We start from the raw sequence: 20,727 nt of genomic DNA on the forward strand, positions 1-20,727 counted from the left end.
GAGGAACAATCAGCCGTTCTTTGTTGGCCAACAAAAATTTTATAGCATGCACACCAAATTTTTTTCGGCCGAAAATTCGCAGTTGGTTGTCGGAAGCATCATACTAACAAGCCTACAATCGGCAGATCGGACGTTGGCCAACAATTTACGGCCAACAATCTGTGCGTGTGTACGTGGCTTAAGTGTGTCCTGAGGACCGGAGTTGAGAGACACTGACTTAGGGCAATGTTTCTCAACTACAGTCCTCAATTACCCCCCAACAGGCCATGTTTTCAGGATTTCCCTCAGATGAAACAGATGTGGTAATTACTAAAGCTGGCCATACATGTTCAATTGTCTTATACAATTTTCCTTTAGATTTACCAAAAACCATATAATATGAGGTCAAACAAACCAAACAACTTTCATTTGTATCCAATTAGGCAGGCCCTTACGCTACAGCCTAGATCAACAAACCTAAAATCAGCGCAAATCTACTCTTCCCTATTTTTAGTATTATAATATCCAGTTATCTCACACAGAAAAGTGCAATAATCATCAAAATTTCTAATGATTAGTAAAAAAGAAAAAATAATCATATATATATATATATATATATATAAACTAAAAATTCATATCAGTGAAAAAATCCAGTCAAATAGGTGTTGAAAAATTCAAAAATTCATAAACAATGTCCTTAATATTATAATATCTAATTATCTCCAACAGAAAATTGAAAGTCCAATAATCTTAATGAATAATAATAATTATCAAAATTTCTAATGATTAATAAAAAAATGAAAACATTTTAAATAATCATATATATAAAAACAAAAAAAAAAACAATTCATATCAGTGAAAAAATCCAGTCAAATAAATAGGTGCTGAAAAATTCAAAAATTCATAAACAATGTCCTTAATATTATAATATCTAATTATCTCCAACAGAAAATTGAAAGTTCAATAATCTTAATGAATAATAATAATTATCAAAATTTCTAATGATTAGTAAAAAAATGAAAACATTTAAAATAATCATATATATAAAAACAAAAAAAAAAAAACAATTCATATCAGTGAAAAAATCCAGTCAAATAAATAGGTGCTGAAAAATTCAAAAATTCATAAACAATGTCCTTAATATTATAATATCTAATTATCTCCAACAGAAAATTGAAAGTTCAATAATCTTAATGAATAATAATAATTATCAAAATTTCTAATGATTAGTAAAAAAATGAAAACATTTAATATAATCATATATATAAAAACAAAAACAAAAAAATTCATATCAGTGAAAAAATCCAGTCAAATAAATAGGTGCTGAAAAATTCAAAAATTCATAAACAATGTCCTTAATATTATAATATCTAATTATCTCCAACAGAAAATTGAAAGTCCAATAATCTTAATGATTATTATGATAATAATTTGATAATAATAATAATTTATAATAATAATAATTTGATAATAATTTTGATAATAATCAAAATTTCTAATGATTAGTAAAAAAATGAAAACATTTAAAATAATTATATATATAAAAACAAAAAAAAAAAAAACAATTCATATCAGTGAAAAAATCCAGTCAAATAAATAGGTGCTGAAAAATTCAAAAATTCATAATCAATGTCCTTAATATTCCTGAAAGTCCCAAAGAAATCCAATAAAGTGCAGAAAAGTGCATAAATTCTGTGCAACAAATCTTCTGTGAATGAAAACCTCATGGGCCCCTTCCACCAATCACCCCAAACTGACTCACCAGATGGAGTGGCTGGTAAAGTTATAAACTAGTTAGGGCCGGTTCACATTAGTGCGATCAAAGAGATTGCATGTTTATTCGGAGCGCACTGCTCCTAAATCACATGCGATCTCTGTGCAGTGCGAATTTCAGCCACACAGTTTGTAGGGCTGAATTCGCACCGCAATCGCACTAAACTCGCACAGGACCCATTTTTTTTGGTCCGCAGCAGAATCGGATCGCATGGTGGTTCACAGTAGTGCGATCCGATTCTGTGCGAACTTGCAGATCGCACTGTGATATGCGATCGCAACTGGAGGTGTCGTTAACTTTTAATTGACACCCCCTGCGTATCGCATATGGCAGTGTGAACTGCCTGAGGTACGGATGCGATGTGGGAACACGCTGCATATTCGCAGCGTTCCCGCATCGCACAAATGTGAACCGGGACTTTGTTCGCCTTTTTTATAACATATCCAGCATACAGGTCCACAATCCCCTCTATGTTGTCCCCGTCATGCAGGCACTCATGGGGGCAGGTAGGGATGTGCCATGTTTTGGGAGGAAAGAGGAGTCCACATAGCGTAATTCCATAAAACAACTCATTCATTTATTAAAAGTAGATAAACTCACATTTACCAAGTGTGTCCCCGACACCAAGGGTTCCAGCGTGTGCGTTGAAAGCTGAATATTGGCCTGGGCAGGAAAGGGATGAAAGGGGGTTATGGTGTCACACACGGGGGAGACACGTCTTAAATGGGAGTTTTATTTACTGTTAATAAATGAGTGAGTTTTTATTTTTTTTATATATATGATTATCTTTTTTACTAATCATTAGAAGTTTTGATTATTATTCATTCAGATTATTGCACTTTCATTTTTCTGCTGGAGATAATTGGATATTATAATACTTTAAAATAGAGAAGAGTAGTTTTGCGCTGATTTAGGTTTATGATCTATTTTTTTTATCGTCACATTCCTGCAGCCAATTAGCAGCAACTACACATCACACATCGTATTCCCCAATAACAGCTTAACCACTTTACCACCGGAGGATTTTGCTGTATTACGTCTGGGCCAGTTTTTGCGATTCGGCACTGTGCGACTTTAACTGACAATTGCGCAGTCGTGCGACGCCGTACCCAAACGAAATTTATGTCCTTTTTTTCCCCACAAACAGAGCTTTCTTTTGGTGGTATTTCATCACCTGTGCGATTTTTACTTTTTGCGCTATAAACAAAAATAGAGCGTTTATTTTGAAAAAATAATAATATTTTTAACATTTTTTATATGAAATTCCCCCCCAAAAAAATGTAAAAAATCTAAATTTTTTAAATTTTTGGCCAATTTGTTTTCTGCTACCTATGTTTGGTAAAAAAAAATCACAATAAGCATATTTTGATTGGTTTGCGCAAAAGTTATTGCGTTTACTAACAAAGGGAAAGATTTCTGTCATTTTTGGTGTTTTTTTTTTTAACGAGTAATGGCGGCGATCTGCGATTTTTTTTGCGGGACTGCGACATTGCGGCGGACAGATCTGACCCTTGACTGACATTTTTGAGACTTTTGGGGGTACCAGTGACATTACTGCATTAATCAGTGCTATATATATGCACTGTTACTGTAAAATTACACTGGCAGTGAAGGGGTTAACTTTTTTTGAGAGGGAGGGGTGGTGTGTGTCCCTAGGGGTGTGATTCTAACTGTGACTGGCTGTGGCTTGAGGTGTAGGAACAGTGATCAATGGTCCTACATAGTAGAACCGTATGATCACTGTTCCTACACAGGGGAGAATGACAGGCGGCTTGTTTACATCAGCCGCCTGCCTTTCTCCCTCTGCACCGACGATCGCCGAGTGACCGGCGGACATCGGATCCACCGGTCACGCGTGCAGGGGGGTCCGTGACTGCGCGGGAGCGCGCCTCCAGCAGCGTACGCTCGCTCCCCAGAGCCTCACAGGCTAGTGACGTATATATACGTCACTTTGCCTGTGAGGGGCTGACCGCCGCAGTATATGTACTTGTGGCGGTTGGCAAGTGGTTAATAAATGAGTGAATTTTTCTTTTTTAATATATATGATTATTTTTCTTTTTTTTTTTACTAATCATTAGAAGTTTTGATTATTATTATTCATTAAGATTATTGCATTCATTTTTCTGTTGGAGATAATTGGATATTATAATACTTTAAAATAGAGAAGAGTAGATTTGCGCTGATTTAAGTTTATGATCTATTTTTTTTTTATCGTCACATTCCTGCAGCCAATTTGCAGCAACTACACATCACACATCGTATTCCCCAATAACAGCTTAGAGCCACTGATTGATTTTGGCGCCAGATCCTTTTTTTTTTTTTTTTGCACATACCTTTGTTTAAGTTTCTCAAGTCTTTTTATGAACACTAGCTTCCATTAGCCACAAGGGTACACTCCTTGCTGTGCTGCTAACATTATCTATGTATATTATACACCTTCTTTTCTATAGTGAGTATTGAGGAAAATAACGTATTTATTATATTTGCCTTCTCCCTGTCACTTGTAACCAACGTCCCCTGACTATCTTTTTTGGGACCAATTTTCTCGGATTCTGCCTTTTTACTAGGTATATATTTAAAAAAATATTAGCGATTCTTTTTACTCTCGACTGCTATGTGTCTCTCATAATCTATTTTCACAGCCCTGATCGCACTCTTACATTTTTTATTGCACTCTTTATAGTGCTGGAATGTTGGCTATGTCCCCTCAACCTTATATTTTCTAAAGGACAGTTTTTTCTCTTTAATGCGCCTTTTTACGCTCAAATTTAACCCCCCCAGTGTTTAACCTTGGTTCTTTTATATTTGTTGCCCATTAGAATACATTAACTAATGCCATTAATTAAAATGTTCTTAAAGCACTCCCACTTTTCATCCGTGTTTTTTCCTTTTAGAATATCTTCCCATTTAATGGTATGAAGTATGGAGCACAGTTTGGTAAAGTTGGCTCTCTTGAAATTTGGTGTACATGTTCTATGCTCCTGTCTGCTTTTCCTGTTACATATAGTTACATAGTTACATAGTTTGTAAGGATGAATAAAGACACCAGTCCATTCAGTTCAACCTGTGCGGGTGTGTGTGTGTGTTCATGTCAAAAATTATTTCCTGTCAGGTAAAAGAGATGTATGTGTTTTTTATTTTTTTATTTTTTTTTTTTATATTTGACCCCTCATATTTTACTAACCCCTGAGGATTTCAGACATAGGCTGATGAAATGGCGTTGGGTGGTGTTTAAGATACGTTATTTCCGGTCAGCTGGAATGCAGGTGGAGCGCAAACCGGCGATTCCTATACAATACAAGCTGATCCCTGGCTTCTTTGATGTAAGTGCAATACCACCTTCTTTTTTAAATAAATGATTTAAAATACTGCACCATGAGAGTGTTCTTTCCTCTCCCTCTCTATACGGCAACACTGGAGCTTTAAACACGCTATTTATAAATATTGAATGGATGACAGCAGCGGTTGAATTCATTCCTGTGACCTCGTTTATGACATCTCCATCTTGGATTTTCTCATATCCATAATTTGACTCCATGTAATATGGGTCAATTAAGTCTGGTGAGTGTATAGTGTGTCTGCATGCTGGTGGAGAGGAACCTTTCCTATACTCACTTAGGACAGTATTTATGTGTGGGATTTATACATGGACTTCACAATTTTTATGTATTTTCTATTATTTAAATGAAGATGTATTTATTTATTTGTTTATTCACTATTGTTTACTCACTATGGTGATATGTATTTTATGATATAAGGGCGTGTTTCCTCTGCTTCTTTTCACATTTCTACTTTAGTGTCAGTTTAGTGTGAATCTAGTGATAGTGCAGTGTGAGTGTAATGTGACCAATCATTTTTACTTTAGTGTCAGTTTATTTTGCCAAGGCAGGTTTCCTGCAGTATATTTCAAGGAGTTAGTGCCCGTTTAACGCAGTATATTTCAGTGTTTTGGTGCAGGTGTACCGCAGTATATTGCAGTGTGTTAGTGTGCGCTTACCGTAGTATATTTCAGTGCGTTGGTGTACATTTACCACAGTATACAGCAGTGCGCTAGTGCACGTTTAATGCAGTATATTTCAGTGCGTAAGTGCACATTTACCACATTATATTGCAGTGCGTTAGTGCATGTTTAACGCAGTATACTTCAGTGAGTATGTGCACGTTTACAGCAGTATATTGCAGTGCATTAGTGCACGTTTAACGTAGTATATTTTCATGCGTCATTGCACGTTTACTACATTATATTGCAGTGCATTAGTGCATGCTTAATGCAGTATTTATTCAGTGTGTTGGTGTATGTTTAAAGCAGTATATTGCAGTGTGATAGTGCACGTTTAACGCAGTATATTTCAGTGCATAGGTAGGTGCACATTTACCGCAGCATATTGCAGTGGGTTAGTGCACGTTTAGCGCAATATATTTCGGTGCAGTATATTTTAGTGCATTAGTGCACGTTTACTGCAGGATATTTCCGTGCAATATATTTTAGTGCATTTGTGCTAGTTTACTGTAGTATATTGCAGTGCGTGAGTAGTGCATTTTTAACGTAGCATTTTTCAGTGCATTGGTGCACATTTAATGCAGTATATTGCAGTATGTTAGTGCACGTTTACCACAGTATATTTCAGTGCAGTATATTTTAGTGTGCTAGTGAACGTATACCGCAGTATATTGCAGTGCGTCAGTACAGTTTTACTGCTGTATATTGTAGTGTGTCAGTGGAGTGTTTGTGTCGTGAGAACTCAAGGTAAAGTGCATCAAACACAACTTTTCATTTATTAAAGTGCATCTCCTTACACATTTCCCCATCTTGATTACATATTGATAATAATCCCCCCCCCCCCCCATCATGTCTGGGAGGCCAGCAAGGAGGGGCAGACGTTTCTATGGCACTGTGAAGGGGCCAGCAGCGTATGTGTCCACAGGTAAAACTGGATGTGGCCCGTGCTCAGGCAGGGCATAATTTCCTCTGTTTAGTGATGTTGCTCATGCTATCCAACCACAGCATGCAGAGGTAGTGGACTAATACTAAAAAAAAACACGCTAGAACACCTGAAAAAAAAAAATAAACAGCTGCAGCTAAAAGTGGGAAACACCTAGACAAATTAAATAAAATATAGCTGTGCTAAATTTGATGAATAGATAAATGATAAATGATATACATATATAATTAGTAGTGTTCGTACCGAATAATTGGATTTTTGTTACCCGAACACGGACCAGAAAACTTTACTGTATGTTCGGGTAAAAATCCATGTTCGGTCATTTTATTTCCGGGTTTGTATGTATTGGCGCGCTTTTAATGGCGGGCTTTCAACAGCCAATCAACAAGCTTTTAACTGGTGTGCCTTAAGCCATCCCAGCCATGCCTACAAATGTATTAGTAGCTGTGATTGGCCATCTGAAGCATGTGACCAAGTCTTTATAAGTTTGAGACCGAGCGCCGCTGCGTCATTCTGCTGTAGTTCAGGGACAGAGCACACATCATACGTGCTGGCTGCTGATTAGGGACAGACAGTCATAAATTATATTGTGTCCGAAAAGAATTCAGAATCAGGGACAGGTCGGAGTGCTGCAGGCAGGGCGAGTTGTTAGGGCATTTTAGGGCGAGGCTGGAGATAGGCAGCTGTTAGTGTTCTACAATCGATTTTGCTGTGTGGGGGGGGGTTTGCAGTGCCGGCAGTGACCGATCTTATCGATCATTTTAGGGCGAGTCTGGAGATAGGCAGGGTCAGTGTTCTACAATCGATTTTGCTGTGTGGGGGGTTTGCAGTGGCGGCAGTGACCAATCTTATCGATCATTTTAGGGCGAGTCTGGAGATAGGCAGGGTCAGTGTTCTACATCGATTTTGCTGTGTGTGGGGTGGTCTGAACACAATCTTTTTGCCCGCTGAGGAGGAGGGAGAAAAAAGTCTTTTTTATCAGTCAGTTGTGTGCAGCGTTTTTCCTTCAGTGCTGCTGACTGTGACAATACACTGCTGTGTTCACATGTGCTATTATTGAAGGATTTCAAAATGTATACACGTTTTTCAATTCCACTATTCAATATACACCCTTTTGGGTTAAAAAAATTAAATTGTGGCATAGTCTGTACTAATCTATTTAAAAATTACAAACTTAAAAGGGGAATTTTCTTTTTTTTTTTTTCCCTCCATAGCCTGCAGCAGAGCTGACTGATATAAGACACTGCTGTTCACATGTGCTATTGAAAAATCACCAATTTTATATCATATTTTCTATTCCGCTATTCAATCTACACCTTTGGGGTAAAAACAATTAAATTGCGGGATAGTCTGTATCGGTCCGTGTGAGATACACCTTTACAATTTTTGGGGCGCATCTCATACCGCCGAGGATTGCAGGGTGCTTCAGTGTGCCTCCTGCCTGTTCCGAACTCCTCCTACTCATCATCCTGCCTTTGGGGGTACAAAAAATAGTAATTTGGGCCTAGTCTGGGTCTGTACGTGTGAGATACATACACCTTTTGATATCATATTTTCTATTCCGCTATTCAATCTACACCTTTGGGGTAAAAACAATTAAATTGCGGGATAGTCTGTATCGGTACGTGTGAGATACACCTTTCCAATTTTTGGGGCACATCTCATACCGCCGAGGATTGCAGGGTGCTTCAGTCTGCCTCCTGCCTGTTCCGAACTCCTCCTACTCCTCATCCTGCCTTAGGGGGTACAAAAAATAGTAATTTGGGCCTAGTCTGGGTCTGTACGTGTGAGATACATACACCTTTTGATATCATATTTCTATTCCGCTATTCAATCTACACCTTTGGGGTAAAAACAATTAAATTGCGGGATAGTCTGTATCGGTACGTGTGAGATACACCTTTCCAATTTTTGGGGCGCATCTCATGCCGCCGAGGATTGCAGGGTACTTCAGTGTGCCTCCTGCCTGTTCCGAACTCCTCCTACTCCTCATCCTGCCTTTGGGGGTACAAAAAATAGTAACCTGGGCCTAGTCTGGGTCTGTACATGTGAGATACATACACCTTTTGATATCATATTTCTATTCCGCTATTCAATCTACACCTTTGGGGTAAAAACAATTAAATTGCGGGATAGTCTGTATCGGTACGTGTGTGAGATAAACCTTCCAAATTTTGGGGGCGCATCTTCCACCGCTGAGGATTGCAGGGTGCTTCAGTTTGCCTCCTGTTCGGACCTCCTCCTACTCCTCATCCTCATCCTGCCTTTAGGGTACAAAAAATTGTAATCGGGGCCTAGTCTGTGTTTGTACGTGTGAGATACACCGTTTTGTAAAATTATTTATATTCCGCTATTCAATATACACCCTGTTTGAGTGTAAAAAATTTAATTACGGCATAGTCTGTATCGGTACATGTGAGATACACCTTTTTAAATTTGTTTGGCTCATCTCCTTCCACCGCCGAGGATTGCAGGGCGCTTCAGTTTGCCTCCTGTTCCGAACTCCTCCTACTCCTCTTCCTCATCCTGCCTTTAGGGTACCAAAAATTGTAATCGGGGCCTAGTCTGTGTTTGTACGTGTGAGATACACCGTTTTGTAAAATTTTTTCTATTCTGCTATTCAATATGCACCCTGTTTGAGTGTAAAAAATTAAATTACGGCATAGTCTGTATTGGTACATGTGAGATACACCTTTTTAAATTTGTTTGGCGCATCTCCTTCCACCGCCGAGGATTGCAGGGCGCTTCAGTTTGCCTCCTGTTCCGAACTCCTCCTACTCCTCTTCCTCATCCTGCCTTTAGGGTACAAAAAATTGTAATCGGGGCCTAGTCTGTGTTTGTACGTGTGAGATACACCATTTTATAAAATGTTTCCTATTCCGCTGTTCAATATACACCCTTTTGGAGTGTAAAAAATTAAATTACGGCATAGTCTGTATCGGTACATGTGAGATACACCTTTTAAATTTGTTTGGTGCATCTCCTTCCACCACCAAGGATTGCAGGGCGCTTCAGTTTGCCTCCTGTTCCGAACTCCTCCTACTCCTCTTCCTCATCCTCCCTTTAGGCTAAAAAAAATTGTAATCGAGGCCTAGTCTGTATTTGTACGTGTGAGATACACCGTTTTTTATCCTTTTTTCTATTCCGCTGTTCAATATACACCCTTTTGGGGTAAAAAAAAATTAAATTACGGCATAGTTCGCATATTTGACTGTGACATACACCCGTGCGATACTGTTGTTGTTTTGTTCCGCTATTCAATAAACACCTTTCTAGGGCAAGATCATAAATTACAGAAATATGAGGAGACCGTCAAATAGGGGCCGTGGCCTGGGTCGTGGTGCTGCTGGTAGCGTTCCTGTTGCAAGGAGAGGACGTGGTCGATCTGTGCCAGCTACATGAACAAGTGTAACACCTTCCTCAAGTGTGAGTAGGTGACAGAACCTGCAGAAGTATTTGGTAGGGCATCATGCGCCTCTAGAAGTGATGAGGCCAGAACAAGTAGAGGCGATAGTAGATTTTTTTCTGACAGTGCCTCCAGTTCCTTCACATTGTCTCCCACCCAGTCTACTGCAGAAAGGTCAGAGTTGGCACCTGCAGCCAATTTCCAACCGTCTTTCACCTCACCCCCTTGCAAATCAGGCAAGCAGTCTGAGCCCCAAGTCATGCAGCAGTCTCTTCTTCTTTTTGATGACTCTGTCAGCAGGGTTTCCCAGGGCCATCCACCTAGCCCTGCCCCAGAAGTGGAAGAGATTGAGTGCAGCGATGCCCAACCACTTATTTCTCAAGATGAGTTCATGGAAGGACCATCGCAGCACGTCTCCGATGATGACGAAACGCAGGTGCCAACTGCTGCGGCATTCAGAATTGTGGAGACCGACAAGGAGGGCAGGGGTGAAGACTGGGTGGAAGATGATGTGGAGGACGATGAGGTCCTCGACCCCACATGGAATGAAGGTCATGCAGGTGACCTGAGTAGTTTGGAGGAAGAGGCGGTGGTCGCACAGAGCCACCAGCACAGCAGAAGAGGGAGCAGGGTGCAGAAGCGGAGTGGCCGTGCCCTAGACACTACGCCTGCTACTGCCCAACGCAGCAAGGGAATGAGCGCACCAAAGCCAGCTCAAAGGAGTTCTCTAGCGTGGAAGTTCTTCAGAAAATGTGCTGATGACAGGACACGAGTGGTTTGCACCCTGTGCAATCAGAGCCTGAAGCGAGGCATAAACCTTCTCAACCTGAGCACAACCTGCATGATCAGGCATCTAAGTGCAAAGCACGAGCTGCAGTGGAGTAGACACCTTCAAAGCCAAGAAAGGTCTCTGGCTCCTCCTGCTTCCTCTTCTGCTGCAGTCTCGGCCTCTCCATCCACATCTGTAGTGATACCGGCACCTGCCACCCCGCAAACAGACGATCTGTCAGCAACACCACCACCTGGGTCACCAACCATCTCCACAATGTCCCGTGGAAGCGTTCAGCTTTCCATCTCCCAAACACTTGAGAGGAAGAGGAAGTACCCCCCTACCCACCTGTGATCCCTGGCCCTGAATGCCAGCATTTCAAAATTCTTGGCCTTTGAAATGCTGTCATTCCGTCTGGTGGAGACGCACAGTTTTAAAAGCCTTATGTCGGTGGCTGTCCCACAGTACGTCGTGCCCAGCCGCCACTACTTTTCCAGGCAAGCCATCCCTTCCCTGCACAACCAAGTGGGGGAAAAAATCAGGTGTGCACTGCGCAACGCCATCTGTGCCAAGGTTCACCTAACTACCGATACGTGGACCAGTAATCACGGTCAGGGGCATTATATCTCCCTAACGGCACACTGGGTAAATGCAGTGGCGGATGGGCCTGAGGCGGATAGCAATTTGGCGCACGTCCTTCCACCACCGAGGATTGCAGGGCGCTTCAGTTTGCCTCCTGTTCCTAACTCCTCCTACTCCGCTTCCTCATCCTCTACCGCCTCCTCATCCGGTCAGCGTAACACCTTCACCACCAACTTCAGCACAGCCAGGGGTAAACGAAAGCAGGCAGTTTTAAAACTTGCCTGTTTGGGGGAAAAACCACACACCGCGCAGGAGTTGTGGAGGAGCATGGAACAGCAGACAAATGAGTGGTTGCTGCCAGCGAGCCTCAAGCCCGGCCTGGTGGTGTGCGATAACGGGCGAAACCTCATAGCAGCTCTGGGCCTAGCCGGTTTGACGCACATCCCTTGCCTGGCGCATATCCTGAATTTGGTGGTGCAAAGGTTCCTTAAAAATTACCCCGATATGTCAGAGCTGCTGCAGAAAGTGCGGGCCGTCTGTGCGCACTTTCAGCGTTCTCACCCTGCTGCTGCTCGCCTGTCAGCGCTGCAGCGTAACTTCGGCCTTCCCGCTCACCGCCTCATATGTGACGTGCCCACAAGGTGGAACTCCACCTTGCACATGCTGGAAAGACTGTGCGAGCAGCAGCAGGCCATAGTGGAGTTTCAGCTGCAGCACGCACGCGTGAGTCGCTCTGCGGAACAGCACCACTTCACCACCAATAACTGGGCCTCCATGCGAGACCTGTGTGCCTTGTTGCGCTGTTTTGAGTACTCCACCAACATGGCCAGTGCCGATGACGCCGTTGTCAGCTTAACTATCCCACTTCTATGCTTCCTTCAAAAAACGATACGGGAGATGATGGAAGAGGATGTGGCACAGGATGAGGAGAAGGAGGATGAAAAGGTAACATTTCCAAGGCTTTCAGGGCAGTCATTCGCAAGGGGCTCCGAGGGTGGGTTCCTGCACACACAAACACCAGGGACACAATTGTCCAGCAGGGGCACAGTTCTGGAGGATGAGGAGGAGGAGATGGAGGAGGAGATGGAACCATGTTCACAGCAGGGTGGCACCCAGGCCAGCTCATGGCCATCACTGGTGCGTGGCTGGGGAGATACAGAGGACACAGACGATACACCTCCCACAGAGGACAGCCTTTCGTTGCCTCTGGGCAGCCTGGCACACATGAGCGATTACATGCTGCAGTGTGTCCACAACGACCGCCGAGTTGCCCACATTCTAACTTGTGCTGATTACTGGGTGGCCACGCTGCTGGATCCCCGTTACAAGGACAACGTACCGTTCTTAATTCACTCACTGGAGCGCGATCGCAAGATGCGCGAGTACAAGCGCACGCTGGTAGACGCGATGCTGCTGGCATTCCCACCTGACAGCGGGGCCACAGTGGAAGCACAAGGCAGAGGAGGAAGAGGTCGCCAACGCAACCAGGGCACTGCCAGCACCTCAGAAGGCAGGGTTAGCATGGCCGAAATGTGGAAAAGCTTTGTCAGCACGCCACAACAAATAGCAGCACCAGCAGCTCATATGGAACGTCTTAGCAGGAGGCAGCATTTCACCAACATGATGGAGCAGTATGTGTGCACACGCCTACATGTAGTGAATGACGGGTCTGCCTCCTTCAACTTCTGCGTCTCCAAATTGGGCACATGGCCTGAACTTGCCCTTTATGCCTTGGAGGTGCTGGCGTGCCCTGCAGCCAGTGTATTATCTGAATGTGTATTTAGCACAGCTGGGGGCGTTATCACAGACAAGCGCAGCCGCCTGTCCAGAGACAATGTGGACAAGCTCACGTTCATTAAAATGAACCAGGCATGGATCCCACAGGACTTTTCCGTACCTTGTGCAGAATAGAGATGGATACCGACCTTACCCAGCCATTGTTCTATTTTTGATCTTTCTTACTGTTTTGGGGTGTACCCTCATTTAAAATGACTGAAAAAAAGCATTGTTGGCTACCTCGTCCTCCTCCACCGCCGCTTCCACCTACACCGCCCATAGGTGTGCGCAGCCTATTGCATTAGGGTGTGCACCCCAAAGTTTAAATACACATGCATGTGTTTGCCTACATGTATATGGCCCCGGTACATTACTCTCCCTGCTGGCAAAATGAAATAGAAGTGTGTGGCACTTCTCTTATGGCAGAGCAGGTCCAAAGGAGATCTTTCCCATCTCCTCACTGGCAAACAGAGCGATAATGCTAATGTGCCCTAGTTTTTTGCTGCCATTTGCAGCACTCTAACCCTTTCCATTGGTGTTTTAGAGCCATTTTAGTGCCTGAAGGTTCGGGTCCCCATTGACTTCAATGGGGTTCGGTGTCCGGATAAAGTCCGGGACACGGACCCAGACTTTTTTTTCAAGTTCGGCCGAACCCGCCGAACACAGACATCCAGGTGTCCGCTCAACTCTAGTTGATATCTGTTTCAGGATTACCAATGCACAGAGAAAACACACATTACCAGTCCCTGCGCAGATCCTGGAGATTGATTCTCAAGCTGGGGAATCTTGTAATATGGCCTGTGGTGAAACACATGAATGAAGCGTGGCAGCTCTCCTAACCCTCCATGGGATATGAGGCAAAGAAGCTGTACAAAAAATAAAGGAACAGAGCGCACACCGCCCTAGTGTAACACCATTTATTTGAAGTTAATAGAAGCCATAAAAACAGGTACTCACAAACAGATAGGAAGTCATGCATGGAAATAAATATCCCCCGATGATGTTTACAGGGCTCTCTCCTTCTAGCCTCGGTGGCTCAGCTGTTCATCCTGCACTAGTCAGTGAGTATCGTACGGCTAAGCCAACCGCCTCGGATTACTCAAGGAGACTCGATGTGGTGAGCCTGCGCACGGTCCAGCCGCCGCCGCACACCCTCCAAGAGCCGGATGCTATAGCCGCTCAGAGAAACTGACAATGCGGTTAAGCAGAGGGAGTCTCCACGATCGGGACCCAGAGCATGACTTGCATGGGGTTGCTAAGGACAAAGTTTCGGAGGCGTAGCCTCCTTCTTCAGATCTCAACACCCCAGAGATCCTTTGCCCTCATTTATATAACAATATAGCGGCTCCTCCCATCACTATTTCTTAAACATGTTGTCAGCATATATATACATCTTCCTCATCTCTTATGGTCTTCTATGTCAGTGTACATATATGTTGGCATGTGTGTTCCTTTATACGCACCCAGTATCAGTATACGGGAATATTTTGAGATACATATGCGCACATATATGGTGTTTATCTTGTTTTGTTAGTCTAGTCTCCACAGTGTCATGTAGGTTTATATATGTATATTATATAAACATTTTTTTTTTTTTTTGATTTTTTTAAAGTTTTTATTGTATTATGAACTTATTCACTTTTATGAAAAATTTTATTAGATATGTACAATTCATGGATATATATGAATGTTTGGATATTATTGCCCCTGATTACAGGCTCTCTATTGTCATGTCCCTTTAAGAAATAGTGAGGGGAGGAGCCGCTATATTGTTATATAAATGAGGGCAAAGGATCTCCGAAACGTTGTCCTTAGCAACCCCATGCAAGTCATGCTCTGGGTCCCGATCGTGGAGTCTCCCTCTGCTTAACCGCATTGTCAGTTTCTCTGAGCGGCTATAGCATCCGGCTCTTGGAGGGTGTGCGGCGGCGGCTGGACCGTGCGCAGGCTCACCACATCGAGTCTCCTTGAGTAATCCGAGGCGGTTGGCTTAGCCGTACGATACTCACTAACTAGTGCAGGACGAACAGCTGAGCCACCGAGGCTAGAAGGAGAGAGCCCTGTAAACATCATCGGGGGATATTTATTTCCATGCATGACTTCCTATCTGTTTGTGAGTACCTGTTTTTATGGCTTCTATTAACTTCAAATAAATGGTGTTACACTAGGGCGGTGTGCGCTCTGTTCCTTTATTTTTTGTACAGGATTACCAATGGAATGGTATGCTGACGCCGTAAGAGTTGCCTTCATTGGAACTAGGGGCCAAGCCTAAACCTTGAAAAACAACCCCACACCTTTGGGATGATTTCGAGCAAAGCTGCAAGCCAGGCCTTCCCTCCAACTTCAGTGCCTGACCTCACAAATGCGCTTCTGGAAGAATGGTCAAACATTCCCATAGACACACTCCTAAACCTTGTGGATAGACTTCAGAGAAAAGTTGAAGCTGCTATCGCTGTAAACGGTGGGCCAATTCAATATTGAACCCTATGGACTAAGACTGCAATGCCATTCAAGTTCATGTGCGTGTTAAGGCTGGTGTCCCAATACTTTTGGTAATATAGTGTATCTATACAGTATACTGTATATCACATTTGAAAAATGAAAGGATTGTCTTATGAATACCAAGTTTTCATAATATATACCGACCAGCCATACCACTGACAGGTAAAGTAAATAACATTGATTACCTTGTGACAATGACACCTGAAAGTAAGTGGGATTTCTTAGGCAGCAAGTGAACATGTTGTCCCTGAAGCAGAAAAAAGGCCAAGTGTGAGGATTTGAGTGACTCTGACAAGGGTCATATTGTATTGGCTAGAGGACTGGGTCAGAGTACCTCCAAAACTGCAGATCTTGTTGGATGTTCTTGGTCTGCAGTGGTCAGGACCTACCAAAAGTGGTCCAAGGAAGGAAACCTGTGAACCCGTGACAGGGTCATGGGTGGCAATGACTCACTGATGCATATGAGGAGCGAAGGTTGTCCCATGTAGTTCAATCTAATAGAAGGGCTACTGTAGCTCAGATAGCTGAAATAGGTAATGCTAGTTCCAATAGAAATGTGTCAGGACACACATTGAATCACAGTTTGTTACATATGGGACTGTGTAGCCGCAGACCAGTCACGGTGTCCATGCTGTCCAATGTCCACCACCAAAAGCACATTCAGTGGGCACATGGGCATCAGAGCTGGTCCAGGAAGCAAAGAAGGTCACTTGGTCTGATGAATCATGTTTTTTATTTTACATCATGTGGATGGCCAGGTAAATGTCTGTCACTTACCTGGGGAGGAGGTGGCCCCAGGATGCACTATGGGAAGAAGGCAAGTTGGTGAAAGAAGTGTGATGCTTTGTTTAGTGGAGCCCATACCCCACCAGGGGTCCCACTCAATATGAGGCTGCTATTACAAACATATGTCATGCTGGGTGTGTATTCCCAGGTGCTAAGATAGGACACCTGTTATTCACTCACCTAGCCATAGCTTATTGAGGAAACACCCCTTACAGCAATACAGCTCACCTTGGGCCTGAGCTCTTCCTCTTTTTTATAGAATACTCAAATTTTTTCAACTGTGCTACACCAAAAATTTGAAAGCTGTGATTTTCATTACTTGGTAACCCTTTTGGGTCAGTGTTGAAAGACCAGGTGTTGTTCCCCATGGGCCTGGCAGGCTATCTACTATTGGTACTACATGTGCTCTCCTTGCAGTACTTTTTAGAGGATCTGAGGCCTTGATGAAGTGGGTTCTCCCTCAAAACGTGTTGGCTAATAAACTGGATCCCAAGGCCAATATAGATACCCATGTGGATGCTCTATTTGTAAATATGTTTTTAAAACTTTTATTCTTTGTGATATCCAATAAAACTGTTATAATTGTTTTACATATTTTTGTTGTTTGTGTCTGTTACACTCCAGAACGTACAATCAAAGTCCCATACTACTTTTTGGTTTTCATGAATAAACTTTGGGGATGGTTCTAGAGGGTTGATCATACCTAACACTCTTCCCCCAAACACCAAATTTTGTCAATATTGGTCATGTTCCCCTACAGTTTTTAGTTTGGGACTTTTAGGGATCCATTTATAAAGCATTGGTATCCCCTAAAAATAAAGTAAGGCTCTGTAGGTATATTAGCCACTTGCCGACCACCGCACGACTATATACTGCAGCAGTCAGCCCCCTACAGGCAAAGCGACGTACCGGTACGTCGCTCACTCCCGCCACTCTGGGGCACACCCACACACACTTAGATAGGCACATTTAACCCATGATCGCCCCCCCCCCAGCTAACCCCTACACCCCCTGTCACAACACACACTGTATACTGTATATAGCAGTTTCCTATATACCCGTATAAGTGTGACTTGTGACTAGGTTTAGCGCTTAAGGCCCTTCCTTTTACACTTAGGATACCCACCACCCCCCCATAAAGATTTAACCCCCTGATCCCCCCTGATCACCCCCAGTTAACCCCTTCCCCCCTGTCACATTGCACACTAATAAACAGGTAATATAGTGTTTTACTGTATTTTGTATTAGTGTGATTGTGACTTGAGTTAGCGCTAGCGAGTTAGTTTCTGTCCCAAGGAGGTTTGGGGTCCCCGCCACACTGTCCCAATAAAGATTGAACCCCCTGATCCCCCCCTGATCACCCCTACACCCCCTGTCACAACACACACTGCATACAGTATATAGCAGTTTCCTATATTCCTGTATCAGTGTGATTTGTGACCAGGTTTAGCGATTGCGGCCGTTCTTTTTAGTGTTACGATACCCCCACCCCCAATAAAGATTTAACCCCCTGATCACCCCCAGTTAACCCCTTCCCCCCTGTCACATTGCACACTATACACAGGTAATATAGTGGTTTACTGTATTCTTGTATTAGTGTGATTGTGACTTGAGTTAGCGCTAGCGAATTATTTTCTGCACACACACATACACTTCCATTACAAGTATAGTGTTTGAACAGATCAATATCTGATCTGATCTGATCAGAACTATACTAGCTTCCCCATAGTTTAGGATTCCCAAAACGCGGTGTTTGCACGATCAGCACTGATTCCTGCCAGCACCTGCGTTTAACCCCTTCGCCCAGCCCACCCCACCACACCCCACCACACCCCACCCCGGCAAGTGTAGTGATCAATAGATTACTGTCACTTACAAAAAAACACAACACACAAAACTGCTGTGTTAGCAGAGTCAGACCTGATCACTGCTAGCATTAGCAGTTTTTTTTTGGTAGCAGTTGAAATAGTCCTTGACAACCAGGTGCTTTTTTTATCTGTGAGTCACACTACTGTACTGGTAAAGTTAGTTACTAAAATGACCAAATGTTGGTACAGCAGTGCAGAGGATTACAGTATACTGACCATGTCAGATGAGAGGGATGGGGAAGCCTCACTGGCAGAATCAGAAGAGAGCAGTGGCTCCCTGACAGACAGCTCTGACGACGGATGGGTCCCTTTTAGACCCAGGTGTCCCCGACCCCATTCTGGAGTTGCTGAGGTGCAGAGATCGCAGGGTGCTCGTATGGAGCAGAGTGTCGGTACTAGTGCTGCTCATCCTTCTGGCAGCCTGGCAAGCGCCAGCGGCCTAGTACACCCTGGACCTAGTACAACCAGCACTCCAGTAACACTTGGTGACGTGGCGAGTCCCATAACTGCAGTTGTAGCTGGTGCGTTGGCTAGCACAAGTAGTGGCCCGCAGCCACTGCGTATTAGAAGACAGGCCCGTAGAGCCCATAGTTCCCTCCCTGATGCACTGGCATATCCCAATTGGCAACCCACTGATTCTACAGCGCCAGTACTTACCCCATTCACTGCCCAACCTGGAATCCACGTGGAAACAGCTGATTTTGCGCCCCTGAATTTTTATGAGCTGTTCTTCACGGAAGATCTTTTCATTGATCTATTGTGGATCAATCAAATTTATATGCACAACAATTCATAGCTGTTAACCCAAATTCGCCCCTTGGCAGACAATTCGCCTGGAAACCTATAGCGGTTCCCGATTTTAAAATCTTCCTGGGCCTTTCCCTCAACATGGGCATAACCAAAAAGGGTGAATTGCGGCTATATTGGTCCACTAGCCCAATTCACCATATGCGCGTGTACTCTGCCTCCATGTCCAGGGCGAGATACGAGCAAATTCTGCGATTTATGCATTTCAACGACAATGAAATCTGTCGTCCTCGGGGAGACCCTGAATATGATCGGCTCCACAAAATTCGGCCCCTTGTAGACCACTTCAATCAGCGGTTTGCAGCCTTGTTTACCCCCGAACAAGTTGTCTGCGTTGACGAGTCCCTGATTAAGTTTACTGGCCACCTTGCTAAGAAACAGTACCTTCCCAGCAAGAGTGCCAGATACGGGGTCAAACTGTACAAGCTGTGTGACAGGGCCATAGGCTGTACAGTTAGTTTCCGGGTCTACGAGGGAAGAGATAGCACTGTGGAGCCCCCCAACTGCCCAGACTACATAGGGAGCAGCGGCAAGATAGTTTGGGACTTGGTGTCACTCTTATCCGGAAAGGGGTACCATTTGTACGTGGACAACTTTTACACAAGCATGCCACTATTTAGTCACCTTCTTGAATTACAAATTGGCGCTTGTGGCACTGTGCGACCTAATCACCGGGGCTTCTCCCAACGGCTTGTAAATTCCCATCTTAGTCGGGGGGAGAGAGCCTGCTTGAAAACGGACAAATTGCTTGCAGTGAAGTGGAGGGATACACGGGATGTTTTCATTCTGTCCTCCCTTCACGCAGACACGACGATCCAAATTACTACGGCAATTACTAAGGCAAACCCCTCTGTGTCCACGACTACAACCTTAATATGGGAGGGGTGGACCTTAACGACCAGCTTTTGGCGCCGTATTTAGTTGCCCATAAAACCAGACGCTGGTACAAAAAAGTGTCTGTTTATTTATTCCAATTGGCTATGCTGAACGCCTTTGTCCTATACAGGGTGTCAGGACGAACTGGATCCTTCCTAGAATGCCAGGAAGAGATCATCAATGCCTACCTGTACCCAGGGGGCGTTCCTGCCCAACTTCCCCTTCCAGATGCAGGGAGCCTGCATGAGAGGCATTTTCCGAATGTCCTCCCGAGTACCCCGACCCAACGACGCCCCCAAAGAAGATGTCGTGTCTGTAGCAGGCGCGTATTTAGGCGTGACACCCGCTATTATTGTCCCGAATGTCCTGACCAACCTGGTCTCTGCATCGGAGACTGTTTCCGTCGCTACCACACACTAGTGGAGTATTAGTGTAGGGTACAGCACGACATAGTGTAGGGCACACAAACACAGGATCTCGAAAGATGTTTGATGGCTATCGACATTTTGAGAAACCCTAAGCTGGAAAATTGCAGTTCACAAAAAAAAGTGTTAAAAAAAAAAAAAAATATATATAAACTAAAAAAGCCAAAAACAGTTGTCGTGTCAGTTATTTTTATGTTGTTCTACTCTTCCTACTGTACTTTTACTGTTTTCACC

The 20,727-nt window shown here is 43.6% G+C and overlaps 1 protein-coding gene across 1 annotated transcript in view; it reads left to right on the forward strand.

Annotated features, from left to right (window-relative positions):
• Positions 1 to 266: 266 nt before the first annotated feature.
• LOC309569181 (Fanconi anemia group A protein-like) overlaps positions 267 to 20,727 on the forward strand; it is a gene marked incomplete at its 5' end in the record, with an annotated part of 30,453 nt that continues 9,992 nt past the window's right edge. The window contains one exon of the mRNA XM_082274941.1: positions 267 to 302. Coding sequence (XP_082131067.1) covers positions 267 to 302 — 36 coding nt within the window. The remainder of the gene's footprint in view (positions 303 to 20,727) is intronic.

Source organism: Pelophylax lessonae, assembly GCF_965119305.1.
Source record: "Pelophylax lessonae genome assembly, chromosome: 13".
Taxonomy (NCBI): Eukaryota; Metazoa; Chordata; class Amphibia; order Anura; family Ranidae; genus Pelophylax; species Pelophylax lessonae.